Genomic DNA, 14,019 nt, shown 5'->3' with positions numbered 1-14,019 from the left:
TTTAAATGATAGTTTTATTGTCTACTTTTTTAAGAGTCAATCCTGTTTAAGGTCCCTTAATAATATTTCAAAAATTCGCGCTGGAATTACAGGTTATTTCAAATTTTGATCATTTCCACATTTGAAAATTCATCAGATGGCAGGTGCACGAACCGTCCGCATTCTCCACCGAGGGCAGCACAGAACTCGATCACGTGACTCAGCCCGTGAACAATCTCCCAACTCATCTCTGTGAATGCTCATCTCTAAGGTCGTCTTTAAATATTTTGAGTTTTGTTAATTTTGTTTTAATATTCAAAGTGTTCAGCTCAACAGAATTCACTGTACATACGAATCAAAATAACAGTATAAATAAAAATGAGCGATTTTCATTCGTCTATGAATTGTATATCACCCAATGCCAGGTAGCGAAATGATTGACCAAATATCAGGACTATTCTCATGCAAATAGTTCATAAAACATAAGAGAAAAAGTGTGTGAATATTATGTTATTAAGTGGGAATTGTTTGCAGGGTTCTTACTCCGAAACCACAAGTACGTCAAACCCTAGATGTAAAGCAGATTCAATATAAGGCGAGGAATAGCATTACATGGTTCTTCATCAATGGAACGTTGCTCGGAGTTGTTATTTTTGATATGTGAGAATTAATGTCTTTTCACTTGTCGTTAGTGTAGGTGAAGATATTTCTGTTATGTTTGGTTTTATTTCAGCTTATACGGTGGTGTGGCATATAAGCCATTTTGTTGGGTCGAATGGTGCTTGGCATCAGTATTTGCTTTAAATGCAATATACCATTTAGCGAGATATACAGTAGCAACTTTTACTTTACATCCGGTAACATTAAACTCAGGACAAAGAAGATTATTAGGTATACCAGATGACGATCCACTATTTAAGAATGAAACGCCACCAATACCCAAAGCAGCAGAGCCCTGTTCTCCACTGAATTTCTCATGTATGAATCTAAGCAGGCGTTCCAGTGTTCTGGGTTCTTCGGGATTAGATGACAGTAGTAAGTTGTACTTTGGGCACATTTCAAACTAGGAAGATTAAAAAAATTACCAATTAAAAAAATTTTTATTTTGAAGAAGATTATTCATCATCAAGCCCGTTTTGTAAATACAGCAGTGCAGCATCGCCCCGTAAATTAACACTGAGCCCTAATGGTTCATTCAACAAATCCTTAAATGTTTCTATAAGCGGAAGTCTAATAGGAGAAGATTTAATACAAGATGAAGAGCAATTGCAAAGTTACTTAAAGGAAGTAGCTCGTCGAGAGAGAAAATCAGCATGTTCAACAAACATTGATCAACCTTCAAATTTGCTAAGTTCCTTCTGGTCTCATCCTGCTATCCGGAGTCCTGGGGAAGTGTCACCTATGTTGAGAAGATGTGCTTACCAGTTAGCACCTACAGTTGGTGAGCAATATCTGTATTCGATCTTTATCTTAATATCTGCAGCATTGGTTTTGAGAAAGTCATGTTTTTTAGATAAGTCTAAAGCTTCTAGTCCTGGTGCTGAAGAAGGTAGTTCCCCGAGAGGAGCATTTGGTGTTCTAGATGTTTGGCGGAAGTATCGAATCGATCCTGGGAAAGTGAATCAATGGACAGCGAATTTAAGAATGGTAATATGTAATTTTAAAGATTGTGCAGAATACTGACAGTAATTATGTTCATTTATTTAAATAAGTAAATTTATTCCGTTTCAGTGGATAAGTAAAACAGTTGTCGAGCGTGTGGCACAAGAAATAGAAAATGTGAGCTGTGCCTTATTACGACATGGTTTAAGCGATTCTCAACCAGGACACGTAGGTCTCGATAGACTTAGGAAACTTGCGCAATCTCCATTCTTGGTGTGCGGTATACCGACACTTCCTGCTTTGGTCCCATTCTTGGAACTCTCAAACAATCAGGATTATTTGGTCAAAAGAATTAAGATCCTTGCCAAAGGTGGTTCCATGAGTGAATTCAAGTGGAATAGTGGAGGATCTTACAACGGAAAAGAATGGGATAGTAGTTTACCAACCGATACAGCTGTAAGTTCTCAACGCGAGCCAATATCAGAAAATTGAAAATAGTTTATTTATGTAACATGTATTTCCAGATAATAATGCACCTAGTGTCGTCTTATATGGACACTCAGTTAGAAGCTCCTCTGGATCAACCCGATGCTCGTCCATTTAGTTCCAGGTAAGGACGAACGTGTCAAAGTGAATATATTTTTTTCTGACCATCATCTCTTATTCAATTATTCATTTAAATAATATTTTTCTTCAAGATACATGGCAAGAGCCAATTCCGAGCTACCAAGAAACAAGGGACCGATCATTGTTTGCCAAACTGTAAATCCTCCGCATTACAATTTGGCTCTGTCAGGAGATTCATTGCCAACTGACTTCGAAGAGATACCAAGGGTTAGATAGAAACATAAATTCACTTTCCATCGCATAGCAAATAATATTGAATTTTATCTGCAACGTTTCAGGGTAGAAACAATATGTTCCACACTCTCCTCCTATTCCTGTACATCATCAAGACGAGAGATCATGGAATGCTTGGACGAGTGAATTTAGGAATGTCAGGTGTCAACATTCTTTGGGTCATCGATGCATAATTCTCGTGTCAACGATTCCGTACGTGTATCGCCAAATAGCTAATCATACTACAACAAGCGTCGACAACCATTGCATATTCAACATTTCCCATGCCGTATGAACAGACATTGTACAGACATCGATTTTCACGCGCAATTCTGAAATGGTATTTTTTAAGTTACCTTTAAGTCTTTTATTTATTTATGTACTTCCTCCCCTAGGCCAATTTTTCTAGAGTTCAAATTTCTTCATTACGATCTACCATACAATGTATGTACATACAATTGCGTACCGTTAATCAAAAACACCAAGCATGGAACCATCGATTTTCCATACAAGGATTTACACTTTTGCTAAATAAACTCTCAAAGCGGAACGATAGTAGGGATTATTCTCGCCTTGTTTCTAAGTCCTCTCTCTTCCGAGGTAAATAACCGCTAAGAATAATTGCGAAGTAATTTATTATAATAACCGGTGAGATCATCCTAAATCTACTTCTACGTATTCGCATGATGTTAGAACAGGTGAGTTAATATTGTCGTGCGGTAGCGAAATGATAAATCATGGAGTCTACGTGGCGCAAACTGCGAATTGATAATCAAATGGCCAATCAGCATTCTCCTTATTCCAGTTTTCCTCATCAAGTTGTGCTGCAAGAAGCCTCGAGGTCAAATAGTTACCAAGCAAGTTCAGTCCCATCCATGGTTGCCGGATTTAGCCCGCCTCATCAAAGACAGTACATATCTTCGAAGGAGTCAATCGCCGTCAACTCGACTTCCACATCGGTAACGGGAGCTCTCCATCCTCGCAAATTAAGAAAAGTAGTCAGTAGCAAGTACGGTAATATTTTCTTGATTATTCATTCTGATTTTCGGCGTCCAGAATTGCTGACGACGCAAGAAGACCCGCCACATCTTACAAGTTCTCTTCGCTCGCGAATCTCTTCAAGATTCGCCATGAAGAAGATCTGCGAGGTCTCGCTTCTTCTCCTCGTCCTGGCGATTTCATGCAGAGGACAATACGTGCCTCCGGAAGCAACGGTCATGCCGCTGTATCCGAAAGGATTGCGGATGTTCATCCCAGGCGAGTATAGTCCATTATCTGTAATCAATTATCGCATACGTCAGTGCAGCCGGGCGAGTATTAATTCGGAGGTTTTCAAGATACATCCGGGTGAATTAATTAAATGAAGATACTCTTTCATGACGCAGACGAGGACGGCATCCGTCTGGTAGCGTTCCACGTAAAGTTCAACGAGGATTTCAATGGACTAGAAGCTGGCACCATCGCGAGGGACATTATTAAAAAACGCGACGGTCGTTGGACGTACGAAGATAAGACGACCAAATTGAAACCCGGTGATACCATTTATTACTGGCTGCACGTAGTTTATGAAGGATTGGGGTATAATCTCGTAGACCAGCAGTACAATGTAACGAGTTAGTTGATAAACCATTTTTATATGACAAGGAAAAACGGAAAAACCTGTTTCCGTAAACAAGGGACGCGACTAATGGATTACCGAATTTGTAGGATATTATAACGAGGACGGAACTCCGGTTAAATTTAATTATAATCCGGAAGAAAATCGACCTTGCAGCGCATCGTTAACTCAATTGAAAGTACCAGAAGCAGGCGGCAGAAAAGTTTGTACGGGCGAGCTGCTTTTCGAGGATCACTTCGATAACGTGAACGAATCGGCCTGGCTGGTCAACGAGCGATTCTCGACGGGGCCGGTAATTCTACATAATTTTTCGATACACTTTAACTTTCCCCTGTTATCTTCAAGGGACGGAATTAACATCGGTACCTTTCAGGACTACGAGTTCGTCATATACAAACGCGACAACGAAAACGTCAAGGCGGTGAACGGACAATTGCAGGTAACTCCAACGCTCACCGAAAAGACGTATGGGAATCGATTCGTTCGTTATGGAAACCTGACGTTGGAACAGTAAGTATAAGTTTAAAAATTAATTTCAAGTTTCCAAGATAATTAGGACAAGCGATTGTCGACGGTGAAGGTCGAGAGATATTCTCTGGTGAACGCGCGAATGACTTTTGGACCGATATTTAGGTGCACGGGTCAGAAGGGAACGGAGGAATGCAACAAGCAGGCTCTAGGCTCGTCGATCTTGCCCCCGGTGCTCTCAGGACGATTGGACACTTCCAGAACATTCGCCTTCACCTACGGCAAGGTCGAGATCCGCGCCAAGCTACCCAGTGGTGATTGGATATACCCTGGTGAGCAGGAATTCCAAGTTATCCAGGTTCTAATATTTTTAATTCGTTTTCCATCTCATTGTCATGATCTTTCCGTAGTGCTGGCTTTGGAACCGCTGACGGAGGCTTCCTACCAGGGTGGATATCGTCGCGACCCGTCGCGGTTCATCCGCATCGCAGGTGCAATCGGTAACAGGAATTTCCCCTGCAATCGGGAAGAACGTGGAAGCCAAGTTCTCACGGGAGGCCCTTCGTTGTTGTCGGAGTCGCGATGGAATACTATGAGGAAGACGCAGTCCTCTACTCCGTGGTCCGAAGACTTCCACATCTATCAGCTGGACTGGACCCCCGAACGAGTCATTCTCCGCGTAGACGGCGAAATGTATGGCAGGATCGATACCGCCGATGCCTTCGATGGACCGGTAGGTTCCCACTTCTACAAGTTTGTCCCATAACTCATCTCGGTCTTCCTGACAGTTCTACCTGACCCTGGGCGTCGCCGTTGGAGGCCACGTGGAATTTCCTGACGGCTGCGGGCCCGCCTATTTCAAGCCCTGGCGAAACTTAGGCTCTAAGGTACCTTCTTCAAGACCTAGCACAATCTTGAAGCGAGCAACTAAACGTCTTCCTCTTCCAGGCTATCTACAACTTCTTCGAGGCGAGCAACCAGTGGATCTCGACCTGGAAAAACGGGCCCACGACGTTGCTGGTGGATTACGTTAAGGTCTGGGCCTTGTGAACGGCGGCGGTGGTGGCTCTTCAGGGTAGCCCCTCAAGATAGACTGCAGGGATGGAGGAAAACTCCGTTAGCATACAGTGGAGATTAACATTTGTACATTAAGTGCGCTGACACGCTCGTGTCGATTGACTGTAAAGTCAAAATAACTAAAAATATTTTAAATAATGACTATAAAGTAAAAAAAAAAAGTCTCATATTCAGAGTAAGCGGGAATAATAATTCTTATTCAATGAGGTTTTTGTATATTAATTCTCTCTCGTATACTAAGTACATGTCTAAGTACCTGCGGCCACCTGTAGCTGTTGTCAGTCACCGGCTGCCAGTCGGATTCTCCGATAAAAGGTCTCGGCGTCGCAGAGCGAAGGATTCCTGACCCAAGGACCTCGATGAGGTGTTGACCTCGCGGTCCGTACACCTGTTGATAGCGAACGGCAGCTCGAGGCCCGTCATCGGGCCTGAAGTTGAACATGAGGATCGGACTATTCGGCCCAAAGGCCAGCTGCCTTATCGTCGCTACACCTTTTGACAAGTTCGAGTCCTGGATCCACCGGAACCACTGTTGTCCAGTAACGAGGTCGCCGATACCGGAAGGGCCGAAGGTCCCTTGGACCACGTCCAGTCCAATCACCAGCGAAAGGACCTGCGAATCAGCACATGTTTTTCTGCAAACGTCACTGGAGAACACTCACATCGGATTAGGAAACTTACGATAAGCAACCGGACACGCGATTCTCGATTCATACCGTCAACCTTGAGGAGCTAATCGAGCTAGTCAAGCGGTGGATAAGAAACGAAGGCGATCCTGAAGCGGCCCAAAAACGAATCCCCGCATCGGGAGCGCGACCGCGGCTTTATTCTCCGCTTCCTTATTATACCTACCCGAGGCGAATCGATTGATCGTTCGATCGAAAAATCAATCGGCATTGCCAGCACGTGCCGCGAGCGAAAACGTGCCGGCTGCCTCCACTTTACGTGCATTGTTTCACCTGCTCGGCTGCATCGCATACATTCTTCCCCGCAATTATGCTCCTCAACGTTGATATTAATGACACGGGAACAAATTAGCGGCGCATTCTTTGTCGAGACCAATTCGCGCGATACAGCTCCGTCCTGTAATCATGAGCATCTCGTTTCTTTTTTTGTGTAACGCGGAGGAGACGAGAACGGTCGATCCCTTTCTCCCGGCGCGACCGGGAGAGACGACAGTTGGGTGGCAATTGGCCGACAGTTGGTTGTCATTCCTCGTGCGAATCGCTTTGCCTACTTTTTAAACGCCACTCGTGTTGTCCCGTTCGTGACTACCGCATTGTATCAAAAGAAACGCTCATGGATTTGAAGCTTTTCACGGTGAGAGTCACGTAACGAGGCGCGCGACTCCGGGCACGTAATCCCGGGTTAATAAAATTCTAGGGTCTAAATCCTAGATGCAAATTATTCGGGACTTCGTGTAGAAGATCAAAGACTGTCCTGATAAGACTCTCCGATTTTCCAGGTGATCATCTTGGCGGTGTTGAGCGGCACTTCGGGGTCCGCCGTCCTGTCGCTGGTCCACGACCTCGTGCAAAACAACGTAGCGGGTTCCCCGGTGATCCACGAGGTATTCGCTTCCCATCTCAGTAGGTAGTTCATCAGGGTGACCATTTTTATACTTTTAGAAAACCCAGTGGAACTTTGATCCCGACCTTGGGAAGCAGAGGAGGGTCCTGTACGAACGTCTGAACGGTCGCATGGGGGAGGACGAGATCGAGCGTCTTGGCTCTGGGATTGGATACAAAGGACCTTGGGGAACGCCGGTCCAGTGAGCGGCTCGAACTTTGGATCTTCCACTTGTCTCTGGAAAAAGGAGATCACTTAGTTGTACGCATATTAATCCAGATAGAAAATTGTGCACGGCAAGGGGGCATTCCGCATCGGCAGGGAGAGGGTTCTCCCTCGTTTTCGCGTTTCCTGATTTCTCGAGGAATTTCGCAAGGGGAATCGGAGCCAGAGGACGATTCCAGAAATCGCTACGTGATCCTTGAGGGACGGCAAGCGGCTAAGCGATCGCTGTGTCGCAATTCACCTGCTCGAGGAGATTGCGAAACGCGAACGCCCGTGACCGCCGCAGACACCTTTCCACTTTCTCCGGAGACACGCGAGTCGCTCCCGGACGGAGAATTTAGTCGCAGTCCGAAGATCGAGTCGGCGGAAGGCTTGAGACATACCTCGAAGAGCCATTCGAAGCGCCTCGAAGAGCCTCGAAGAGCCTCGAAGAGAACTCCGACCAGCATGGCCAGCCTCTCGTCGAAAATCGTGAGTTCTCCTCGACGAATCTCCATTCCATTCTCTTCTAAATCTACTTTCCCTTTCAGTGGATGATCCTACTCCTGGCGTCGATTCTCGCAGTGGTTTCCGAGGTCTTAGCCACCGTGGCAGAGCCCAAGGCACCGAATTTCCAGTATTTCGAAAGGTGAGCCTTTGGCCTCTGGTTTATCATAGAAAATAATTCATACTTGTAATTAAAGATAAACATACTCGGTAATGGTACAATTTCAACCTCGGCGCACGTCCCGTTACTCGCGCGAATTCGACTTTCCCGTTCGCTTTCTCTTTCCATTTTTGTCGTAGAAATTTACTGGGCGTCGTTGTTGAATGTCGGATTTTTTAACCCTCCTTTCTTCGAAGTACTCGTTATTATATCGTTTCAGGCCTAAATATCGCTACCCATACTACGACGAAAATGGAAAAGGCCGACTGCTCTACGGATACGGAGGACCTGAATTATACCAGTATCGGACGTACAGCGCCCTGGAAGGCATTCATTAGCTAATGAAGAATCGTCGATAACGGCACGTTAATTACCCTCGGTTATTTTCCTGCAATTAGACTCGTCGGTCGAATCAACGAAATAGGACGCACGTGAAGAATCGCTTCGGAGAATGATTTCGAGGCCAGGCTTGGCTGGTGCTTAGATTGTAACGCGAGTACGTGTATTTATGGATGCACGCGTGTATATACATAGATTATCGCGTCGAAAAAGACGATCATCGCGATTCCTCAAAACATTTAGTATAACTGCCGATGCGTAACAGGATTATAATCAAACGCACTTTCCGTAGTTCTAGTTTATTGCGACATCGAGTGGTCAAAAGTGTTTATAAACACGTAGGAAACTTCGTATAGAAGATAGGTAAAACAAAGTATAAATACTTATAAACTGCACTTTCTCACGTGGTTGCCGTCAGGTTTGATTTTCGACAAGCAAAGTGGGTCTCTTTTTCCAAGTTAAGTAGAACTTCTCCCCACGACGGCACTGCACAAAACGTGACGAAGAATCTCGCGACGATTCCGCCGAGGATGTCCTCATTAAAAATCTTAGATGAGCACCGTAAGTCACTTTGAAGATGGTCGATTCGCGGTAACCGGGAAATCGAGTCTTTTGTTCCCCGGCTCTCATAGCTTGGTCGTCCGAAGAGATAAACGAGGAATACATGAAGCACTTTAGAACCGTAATTGATTTTTCACATAGTACTACCGAGGGATGAGTGTTCGTGCATTCATCATACGAAATTTAAATCGGACTTTGTGTAGTGTAATCCGCTACTCCGCCTTCTCTCCATTTGCCGTTCCACCCATTTTTTTATTTCACTTATTATAAACACACTAGACGTCAGGCCCACCAAAAAGGCAAGATCTGAAAGAAACCCATGATGTAACTTACAGTGGTGAACCTCGAGGCGCACTTTACACGAGCAAAATAATTTCAAGAACTTAGTCATTGGATTAATTTACCTTTGATGGTCAGCGCTTCCGTTTGGAATACCTTTTGTAGCGGGGGAAAATAAATGACTAACATTTGACCGATAACCGACAGGGTCACGGCTATTAGAAACATTTTGTTACTTATCAGCCCGATCGTGAATATAGACTTTGTCTGTGAGGAAAGAACTCGTTAGTGCTTATTAAACATGAATTACAAGAAGCGAGGTAATTAAGTCGACCCACCTGTGATCGACAGCTAAGTGCATTAAACATGTCGAAGAAGACGAAGCAAGTAAACGTCATTGTCGTGTCCCTTGCGGTAATGCCCCCTGAAGTCATCTGCAATAAGCAACGATCAACGGCGTTAATGAAGCTCAGCAAAAAGCAATTAACGACAATATAGAACTACAAAATTTCTCCTCGATAGTACATGATTTTTTTTTTTTTTTTTTTTTTTTTTTTTTTTTTCTTAAGAAGAACTACCTTTCCTAAGTTACGAAACACCCATACCTCACGATTGTACACCCACAATGTGCCTAAAATAATAATGAGAGCCGACAACAGTACATTTATTACGAGGTGGCCCGTGATCATTGGCTCTTTCACGTTGCGTGGCTTTTGGTTCAAGACATCCTTATCGACTGGTTCTACTCCCAAACTGCAATGTACAAGTGGAAGAAAAACGTGAACACATGTAGCGAAATTCCAGAAGAACATTTATGTGCACACAGAAAGCAAGTAGCTCAGCAAGTGACAAAGACTCGGTGACTCGCGTCCACGAAATGAACATGGAAATAGATGATTAAATAACTAACGAGTGAACTAGAAGGGTTCACCTTTGCGCGGGGGGCCCGTCCATGATGATGTTGATCCAAAGGATCTGCATGGCATTTAGTGGATTAGGAATTCCCATCAAGGTAGCCAAGGCAATCAGCGAGAGGGCAGCGATACTCGTGCTCAGTTGGAACCTGACGAAGTTACGGATGTTGTGGAAGATGCCCTTGCCTTCTTCGATCGCCGCACTGAAAAGGAAATGTTCGTTGATAATTACTTTACGTCTCATGGATCTCGATTCTGGAGGACTCAGTGACTGACATGATCGTTTGGAAGTCGTCGTCGACGAGGATCATGTCTGCTGCCTCTTTGCAGACATCCGTGCCGTTCTTCCCCATCGCTATGCCGATATCCGCCTTTTTCAAGGCCACGCCGTCGTTGACGCCGTCGCCGGTCATGCCCACGATGTAGCCATTTTTCTGCAAGGCCTTCACGATGCACAATTTATGCTTCGGCGTGACTCTGTAGAAAACGCTGACATTCCCAACAACTTCTTCGAGTCTGTGCTCAGTTATGGCATCGATCTCGTCCCCGGACATCAAGTCTGTGTGAATTGTATCTAGCCCGATCATGTTCGCTGCAAGGATATCAGAAAAAAATTATAGAAATGTGGAACTTGTAGAATTAGAGCCATGGAAGGGCTCTCAGCGAACCTAGTTTTAAGGGGCTTTGGTCCTGCAAGGTTATCGAAGTAACTTTCATTTTGTTAAATTAATTGCTAAGAGAGTGATGGATTGGATATCGATAATTAATACCTACCAACGGAAGCGGCAGTTTCTTTTGCGTCTCCGGTAACCATCTTGACCTTGACTCCGCTGTTGACGAGGGTGGTGATCGCTTGGCGGACGTGGGGCCTAGGTGGGTCGCAAATGCCAACGAAACCAAGATAAACGAGGTCCTGGAGCGAACAACCCCGAGCCAAGCCGATCACTGACGAATGCATAAGACCAACAAATGAACACTTACAGTTGCAAGACCAGGTGCGAGATTGAAGGTACGCGTCTTGACTAGAAAGGAATCTAACGATCGCACGGCTCGCTACCTCTTAAGCCCTTCTGTCCAACTTCGTAGCCCTCCGCTAGGAATTCCTGGTCCTTCTTCTGGTTCAGGGGGTACAGCTGGCCATTCATCGAGTACTTCGTACACTGCGGTAGTATCTTCTCCAGAGCGCCTTTCACGAAGAACATCTCTTGTCGATTCTACGAAGACATGTATTTGTATTTATCTAAAAATTTATATCATCTGACAATTCACATAAACGACTCACCTCACCGTACTTGGGAATGCTTTTCACAGCCATCATCTTCTGCTCCGAGGAGAAGGGATATTCTTGAAGCCTGAGGTACTTCTCCGAAACACCATACATGCCATTCTTCATGGCTGCAGCTATCAGTGCACCTTCCGTTGGTTGACCCAGTAACGTGTCATTTTGTATGATGGCATTGTTGCAAATGCAGCCTGCCTGTAACGTTAGCTCTTGTTACAGGTAACTCTTACAGGTAGGGTTAGAAAGAGCTGTACTAGCGATAACAATGTGTATAGCAATTGCTACGTACTTCTAATAAGTTTGTAATGGCAACACGAGCAATATCGACGTTGTCACATTTATAAATGCGAATCTCTCCCTTATCGTTGTATCCGGTACCAGTAACGTCAGCTGCATAACCCTCGGAAGTTACGATTACTGTCACTGTCATCTCATTTTTCGTGATGGTGCCGGTCTTGTCCGAGCATATGACACTGACGCAACCTGAGACATGATGCACCATTACCACAAGAATCAAAATTATGTTATGAGAATAGATTGTAATAAAATTAGAAGACAAACGAACCTAGAGTCTCGACAGTTGGCAATTTCTTGACAATGGCATTCCTTTTTGCCATTCTCATGACACCCAAAGCCAAGGTGACTGTAACTACGATAGGTAATCCTTCAGGAATTGCTGCTACGGCTAAACTGACTCCGATTGTGAACATCTCGAGCAGTGCTTTGCCTTGGAGCCATCCTAAGAGCATTATAACTCCGATAATGCAAAAAGAGTAAAAAGACAGCTGAGTGCCCAAAATGTCCATGCTTCTTTGAAGAGGTGTCTTTGGAGCCTCTTCGGATTGCATCATGACGAAAACTTCTCCAAACTCACTCTTCTCGCCAGTATTTACCACGATTCCCTAGAGTTTAATGAGGCAAAGCATTAGTGAAATATAATTTAGCAGAATATTTTATTTAACTTGTAAAGAATTCTTACTTTGCCATTGCCGCAACGCACCAATGTACCCATAAATGCTATATTTCTCTTAGAACTATGGCCATTAGTTTTTAACAAAGGAGACACAGATTTCTGAGCAGGTTCGGTCTCCCCCGTGAAGCTACTTTCGTCAATTGCCAGATCAATAGCCTCAAATAATCTAATATCTGCTGGAACTCTGTCCCCAACATTTAAATATACCACGTCACCAGGAACTAAATTTCGTGCTAGAAAAGTCTCTATGTGACCCTCCCTCAAACTAGAATGAGAAAGAAAATCTCAAAAAATGGTATTGATCACATTTATCACGTATTAATTAAAGAAATTTATAATTACCAATGACAAGCTGGTGGAACTAGTTTAGTGAGTTCCTCTAAGGATTTCTCCGAACGATATTCTTGTACAAATGCCACTGTTACCACTATCATTATAGCCTGAGAAAGGAAAGATAAAACTCAAAAAAAAAAAATCAACTGGAACAAAAACTTTTACACCTGCTGGTATATCTACTTACCACTGTAATACTGACAGCATCATCAAATTGTCTCATGCAGACACTGACTAACGCAGAGCCAAGCAGCAAAAGAATCAATGGGTTCTTAAACTGAAACAGGAAGAAATATAAGTTTGTATCGCTAAATTCTATGTACGTCCCTGAAAAGCAAAAGGGAAAATGGACCAGAATAATCACCTGCTCTATGTATTTCTTCCATGTTGGCTCTTCTTCTTTAACAGTGAGTTCATTATATCCTACTAGATGCCTACGTTGCTCCGCTTCTTGCCACCATAGTCCCGTTCTCGTGTCAACGGATAATCGGGCTGCTACTTCCTCAGCACCGAGACTAGCAGCTTCCGCAGTTGTCAACCACATGTTTAAAGTCTTCTAATTACACGCTACAAGTGGCATGACACTTTGCACGAGCTGCCAAAATTGGACCTGAAAATAAATCCAGTCTCAATTATAAATTACCATAACCCAAACACGATATAATAATAATCTACCATCATTAAACATTTCTACAAACCTGTAGAAAATCCGACTATGTCAAAATGAAGTAACAATCTATGTACCTGTACACATCTACCGATTCAAGCTATATGTTACATTCCAGAATGCTCTACGAAGAAACTGCCTTTGCTAGTAGATTCTCTACGCAGTTAAAAGCTTTGGATTGTATGGTAATAGAATTAGGTTTGGGGATAACAATACCGGTTAGTGGAGGCTTTTAACGTAAACGCGAAGACCGATTACAAAAAACTCCAACATGTATAAATATTCATAACGATCGTGTCCTGGAACGAAAAGAAGTATCGGGCGAAAACGTGTTCTTCTTCCCCTTAATTTTTAGAAGATTCCAGTTCGTTGCCGGAGGTAATTGGAATGTGACTGAGTCGATTTAACCAAAGTTTCCGCGAGCTACGACGCCCACAAGTTCAACGCACGTAAAACCGCATTGCAGCGGTGCAGTGATCTGCGCTTGCAGTAACTATTACAGGAAAAAATTACTGCACTGGAAATGGTGACGGTATCGAGGCAGGTTCAGTAGCTTGAAAGCTGAAACTGAATTCAATAGAAAATTTAAGTTACACATAACATTAAAATTAATCCATCTGTTATTGCATTGCGGGTTTATTTTAGCG

The 14,019-nt window shown here is 43.8% G+C and overlaps 6 protein-coding genes across 11 annotated transcripts; 4 read left to right on the top strand and 2 right to left on the bottom strand.

The window, feature by feature from the left end:
- Positions 1–209: 209 nt before the first annotated feature.
- Positions 210–2,971, top strand: LOC105695677 (transmembrane protein 209). 2 transcript variants are annotated; one of them, XM_012417466.1, is made up of 9 exons: positions 210–404; positions 514–639; positions 713–1,014; positions 1,094–1,420; positions 1,493–1,626; positions 1,711–2,037; positions 2,106–2,191; positions 2,280–2,415; positions 2,487–2,971. In XM_012417466.1, exons 1-9 carry the CDS (start codon positions 358–360, stop codon positions 2,613–2,615), a joined length of 1,614 nt encoding a protein of 537 aa, XP_012272889.1. In that variant the 5' UTR covers positions 210–357; the 3' UTR covers positions 2,616–2,971. The 2 variants fall into 2 exon arrangements, with proteins under 2 accessions (XP_012272889.1, XP_012272888.1); XM_012417465.1 differs by having other exon boundaries at positions 1,091–1,420.
- Positions 2,972–3,096: 125 nt separating this feature from the next.
- LOC105695675 (beta-1,3-glucan-binding protein 1) lies at positions 3,097–5,791 on the top strand. Of its 4 annotated transcripts, none has more exons than XM_012417463.1 (9): positions 3,240–3,380; positions 3,478–3,678; positions 3,807–4,034; positions 4,129–4,331; positions 4,413–4,549; positions 4,673–4,839; positions 4,918–5,240; positions 5,296–5,394; positions 5,456–5,791. In XM_012417463.1, exons 2-9 carry the CDS (start codon positions 3,552–3,554, stop codon positions 5,555–5,557), a joined length of 1,386 nt encoding a protein of 461 aa, XP_012272886.1. In that variant the 5' UTR covers positions 3,240–3,380; positions 3,478–3,551; the 3' UTR covers positions 5,558–5,791. The 4 variants fall into 4 exon arrangements, with proteins under 4 accessions (XP_012272885.1, XP_012272886.1, XP_023290414.1 ...); XM_023434646.1 differs by having other exon boundaries at positions 3,330–3,416; XM_012417464.1 differs by having other exon boundaries at positions 3,349–3,419.
- LOC111674375 lies at positions 5,642–6,566 on the bottom strand. The gene is made up of 3 exons (XM_023434648.1): positions 6,544–6,566; positions 5,841–6,219; positions 5,642–5,725 (listed from the first exon to the last, which is right to left on the bottom strand). The coding sequence occupies exons 1-3, from the start codon at positions 6,564–6,566 to the stop codon at positions 5,642–5,644; spliced, it is 486 nt and encodes a 161-aa protein (XP_023290416.1).
- Positions 6,564–7,383, top strand: LOC105695766. The gene is made up of 3 exons (XM_012417659.2): positions 6,564–6,904; positions 7,050–7,154; positions 7,213–7,383. The coding sequence occupies exons 1-3, from the start codon at positions 6,884–6,886 to the stop codon at positions 7,357–7,359; spliced, it is 273 nt and encodes a 90-aa protein (XP_012273082.1). The 5' UTR covers positions 6,564–6,883; the 3' UTR covers positions 7,360–7,383.
- Positions 7,384–7,465: 82 nt separating this feature from the next.
- LOC105695767 lies at positions 7,466–8,766 on the top strand. The gene is made up of 3 exons (XM_012417660.2): positions 7,466–7,849; positions 7,909–8,006; positions 8,245–8,766. The coding sequence occupies exons 1-3, from the start codon at positions 7,826–7,828 to the stop codon at positions 8,360–8,362; spliced, it is 240 nt and encodes a 79-aa protein (XP_012273083.1). The 5' UTR covers positions 7,466–7,825; the 3' UTR covers positions 8,363–8,766.
- On the bottom strand, positions 8,647–13,999 carry LOC105695762 (calcium-transporting ATPase type 2C member 1). Of its 2 annotated transcripts, none has more exons than XM_012417652.2 (16): positions 13,404–13,999; positions 13,070–13,315; positions 12,893–12,982; positions 12,715–12,812; positions 12,379–12,637; positions 11,965–12,301; positions 11,689–11,882; positions 11,400–11,594; positions 11,175–11,331; positions 10,892–11,062; positions 10,394–10,709; positions 10,135–10,320; positions 9,809–9,956; positions 9,542–9,637; positions 9,329–9,470; positions 8,647–9,230 (listed from the first exon to the last, which is right to left on the bottom strand). In XM_012417652.2, the coding sequence occupies exons 2-16, from the start codon at positions 13,247–13,249 to the stop codon at positions 9,097–9,099; spliced, it is 2,703 nt and encodes a 900-aa protein (XP_012273075.1). In that variant the 5' UTR covers positions 13,250–13,315; positions 13,404–13,999; the 3' UTR covers positions 8,647–9,096. The 2 variants fall into 2 exon arrangements, with proteins under 2 accessions (XP_012273075.1, XP_012273077.1); XM_012417654.2 differs by having other exon boundaries at positions 9,097–9,230; positions 13,450–13,999.
- Positions 14,000–14,019: the final 20 nt, after the last annotated feature.

The sequence above is a fragment of the Orussus abietinus genome, unplaced genomic scaffold, assembly GCF_000612105.2.
Source record: "Orussus abietinus isolate OABI.00-Male unplaced genomic scaffold, Oabi_2.0 scaffold4, whole genome shotgun sequence".
Classification (NCBI taxonomy): Eukaryota; Metazoa; Arthropoda; class Insecta; order Hymenoptera; family Orussidae; genus Orussus; species Orussus abietinus.
The sequence above is the reverse complement of the archived record's forward strand: the minus strand, read 5'-3'. Positions and strand labels throughout refer to the sequence as shown.

What these genes read in the sequence shown, in the direction of transcription:
- LOC105695762 (XM_012417652.2), bottom strand. Translation starts at nt 13,249, where the DNA reads ATGTGGTTGACAACTGCGGAAGCTGCTAGTCTCGGTGCTGAGGAAGTA. An exon ending in GTTCCACCAGCTTGTCATTG is followed by an intron (nt 12,638 to 12,714) that starts GTAATTATAAAT and finishes TTCTCATTCTAG; the next exon opens with TTTGAGGGAGGGTCACATAG. An exon ending in CACTTAGCTGTCGATCACAG is followed by an intron (nt 9,471 to 9,541) that starts GTGGGTCGACTT and finishes CTTTCCTCACAG; the next exon opens with ACAAAGTCTATATTCACGAT.
- LOC105695766 (XM_012417659.2), top strand. Translation starts at nt 6,884, where the DNA reads ATGGATTTGAAGCTTTTCACG. An exon ending in TGGATTTGAAGCTTTTCACG is followed by an intron (nt 6,905 to 7,049) that starts GTGAGAGTCACG and finishes CCGATTTTCCAG; the next exon opens with GTGATCATCTTGGCGGTGTT. An exon ending in GTTCCCCGGTGATCCACGAG is followed by an intron (nt 7,155 to 7,212) that starts GTATTCGCTTCC and finishes TTATACTTTTAG; the next exon opens with AAAACCCAGTGGAACTTTGA.
- LOC105695767 (XM_012417660.2), top strand. Translation starts at nt 7,826, where the DNA reads ATGGCCAGCCTCTCGTCGAAAATC. An exon ending in CCAGCCTCTCGTCGAAAATC is followed by an intron (nt 7,850 to 7,908) that starts GTGAGTTCTCCT and finishes TTTCCCTTTCAG; the next exon opens with TGGATGATCCTACTCCTGGC. An exon ending in AATTTCCAGTATTTCGAAAG is followed by an intron (nt 8,007 to 8,244) that starts GTGAGCCTTTGG and finishes ATATCGTTTCAG; the next exon opens with GCCTAAATATCGCTACCCAT.
- LOC111674375 (XM_023434648.1), bottom strand. Translation starts at nt 6,566, where the DNA reads ATGTATGCGATGCAGCCGAGCAG. An exon ending in TATGCGATGCAGCCGAGCAG is followed by an intron (nt 6,220 to 6,543) that starts GTGAAACAATGC and finishes TGACGTTTGCAG; the next exon opens with AAAAACATGTGCTGATTCGC. An exon ending in ACAGCTACAGGTGGCCGCAG is followed by an intron (nt 5,726 to 5,840) that starts GTACTTAGACAT and finishes TTTACTTTATAG; the next exon opens with TCATTATTTAAAATATTTTT.
- LOC105695677 (XM_012417465.1), top strand. Translation starts at nt 358, where the DNA reads ATGAGCGATTTTCATTCGTCTATGAATTGTATATCACCCAATGCCAG. An exon ending in CCAGTTAGCACCTACAGTTG is followed by an intron (nt 1,421 to 1,492) that starts GTGAGCAATATC and finishes CATGTTTTTTAG; the next exon opens with ATAAGTCTAAAGCTTCTAGT. An exon ending in GCTCGTCCATTTAGTTCCAG is followed by an intron (nt 2,192 to 2,279) that starts GTAAGGACGAAC and finishes TTTTTCTTCAAG; the next exon opens with ATACATGGCAAGAGCCAATT.
- LOC105695675 (XM_012417462.2), top strand. Translation starts at nt 3,159, where the DNA reads ATGGAGTCTACGTGGCGCAAACTGCGAATTGATAATCAAATGGCCAAT. An exon ending in ATTGCGGATGTTCATCCCAG is followed by an intron (nt 3,679 to 3,806) that starts GCGAGTATAGTC and finishes TTCATGACGCAG; the next exon opens with ACGAGGACGGCATCCGTCTG. An exon ending in CCAGCAGTACAATGTAACGA is followed by an intron (nt 4,035 to 4,128) that starts GTTAGTTGATAA and finishes CCGAATTTGTAG; the next exon opens with GATATTATAACGAGGACGGA.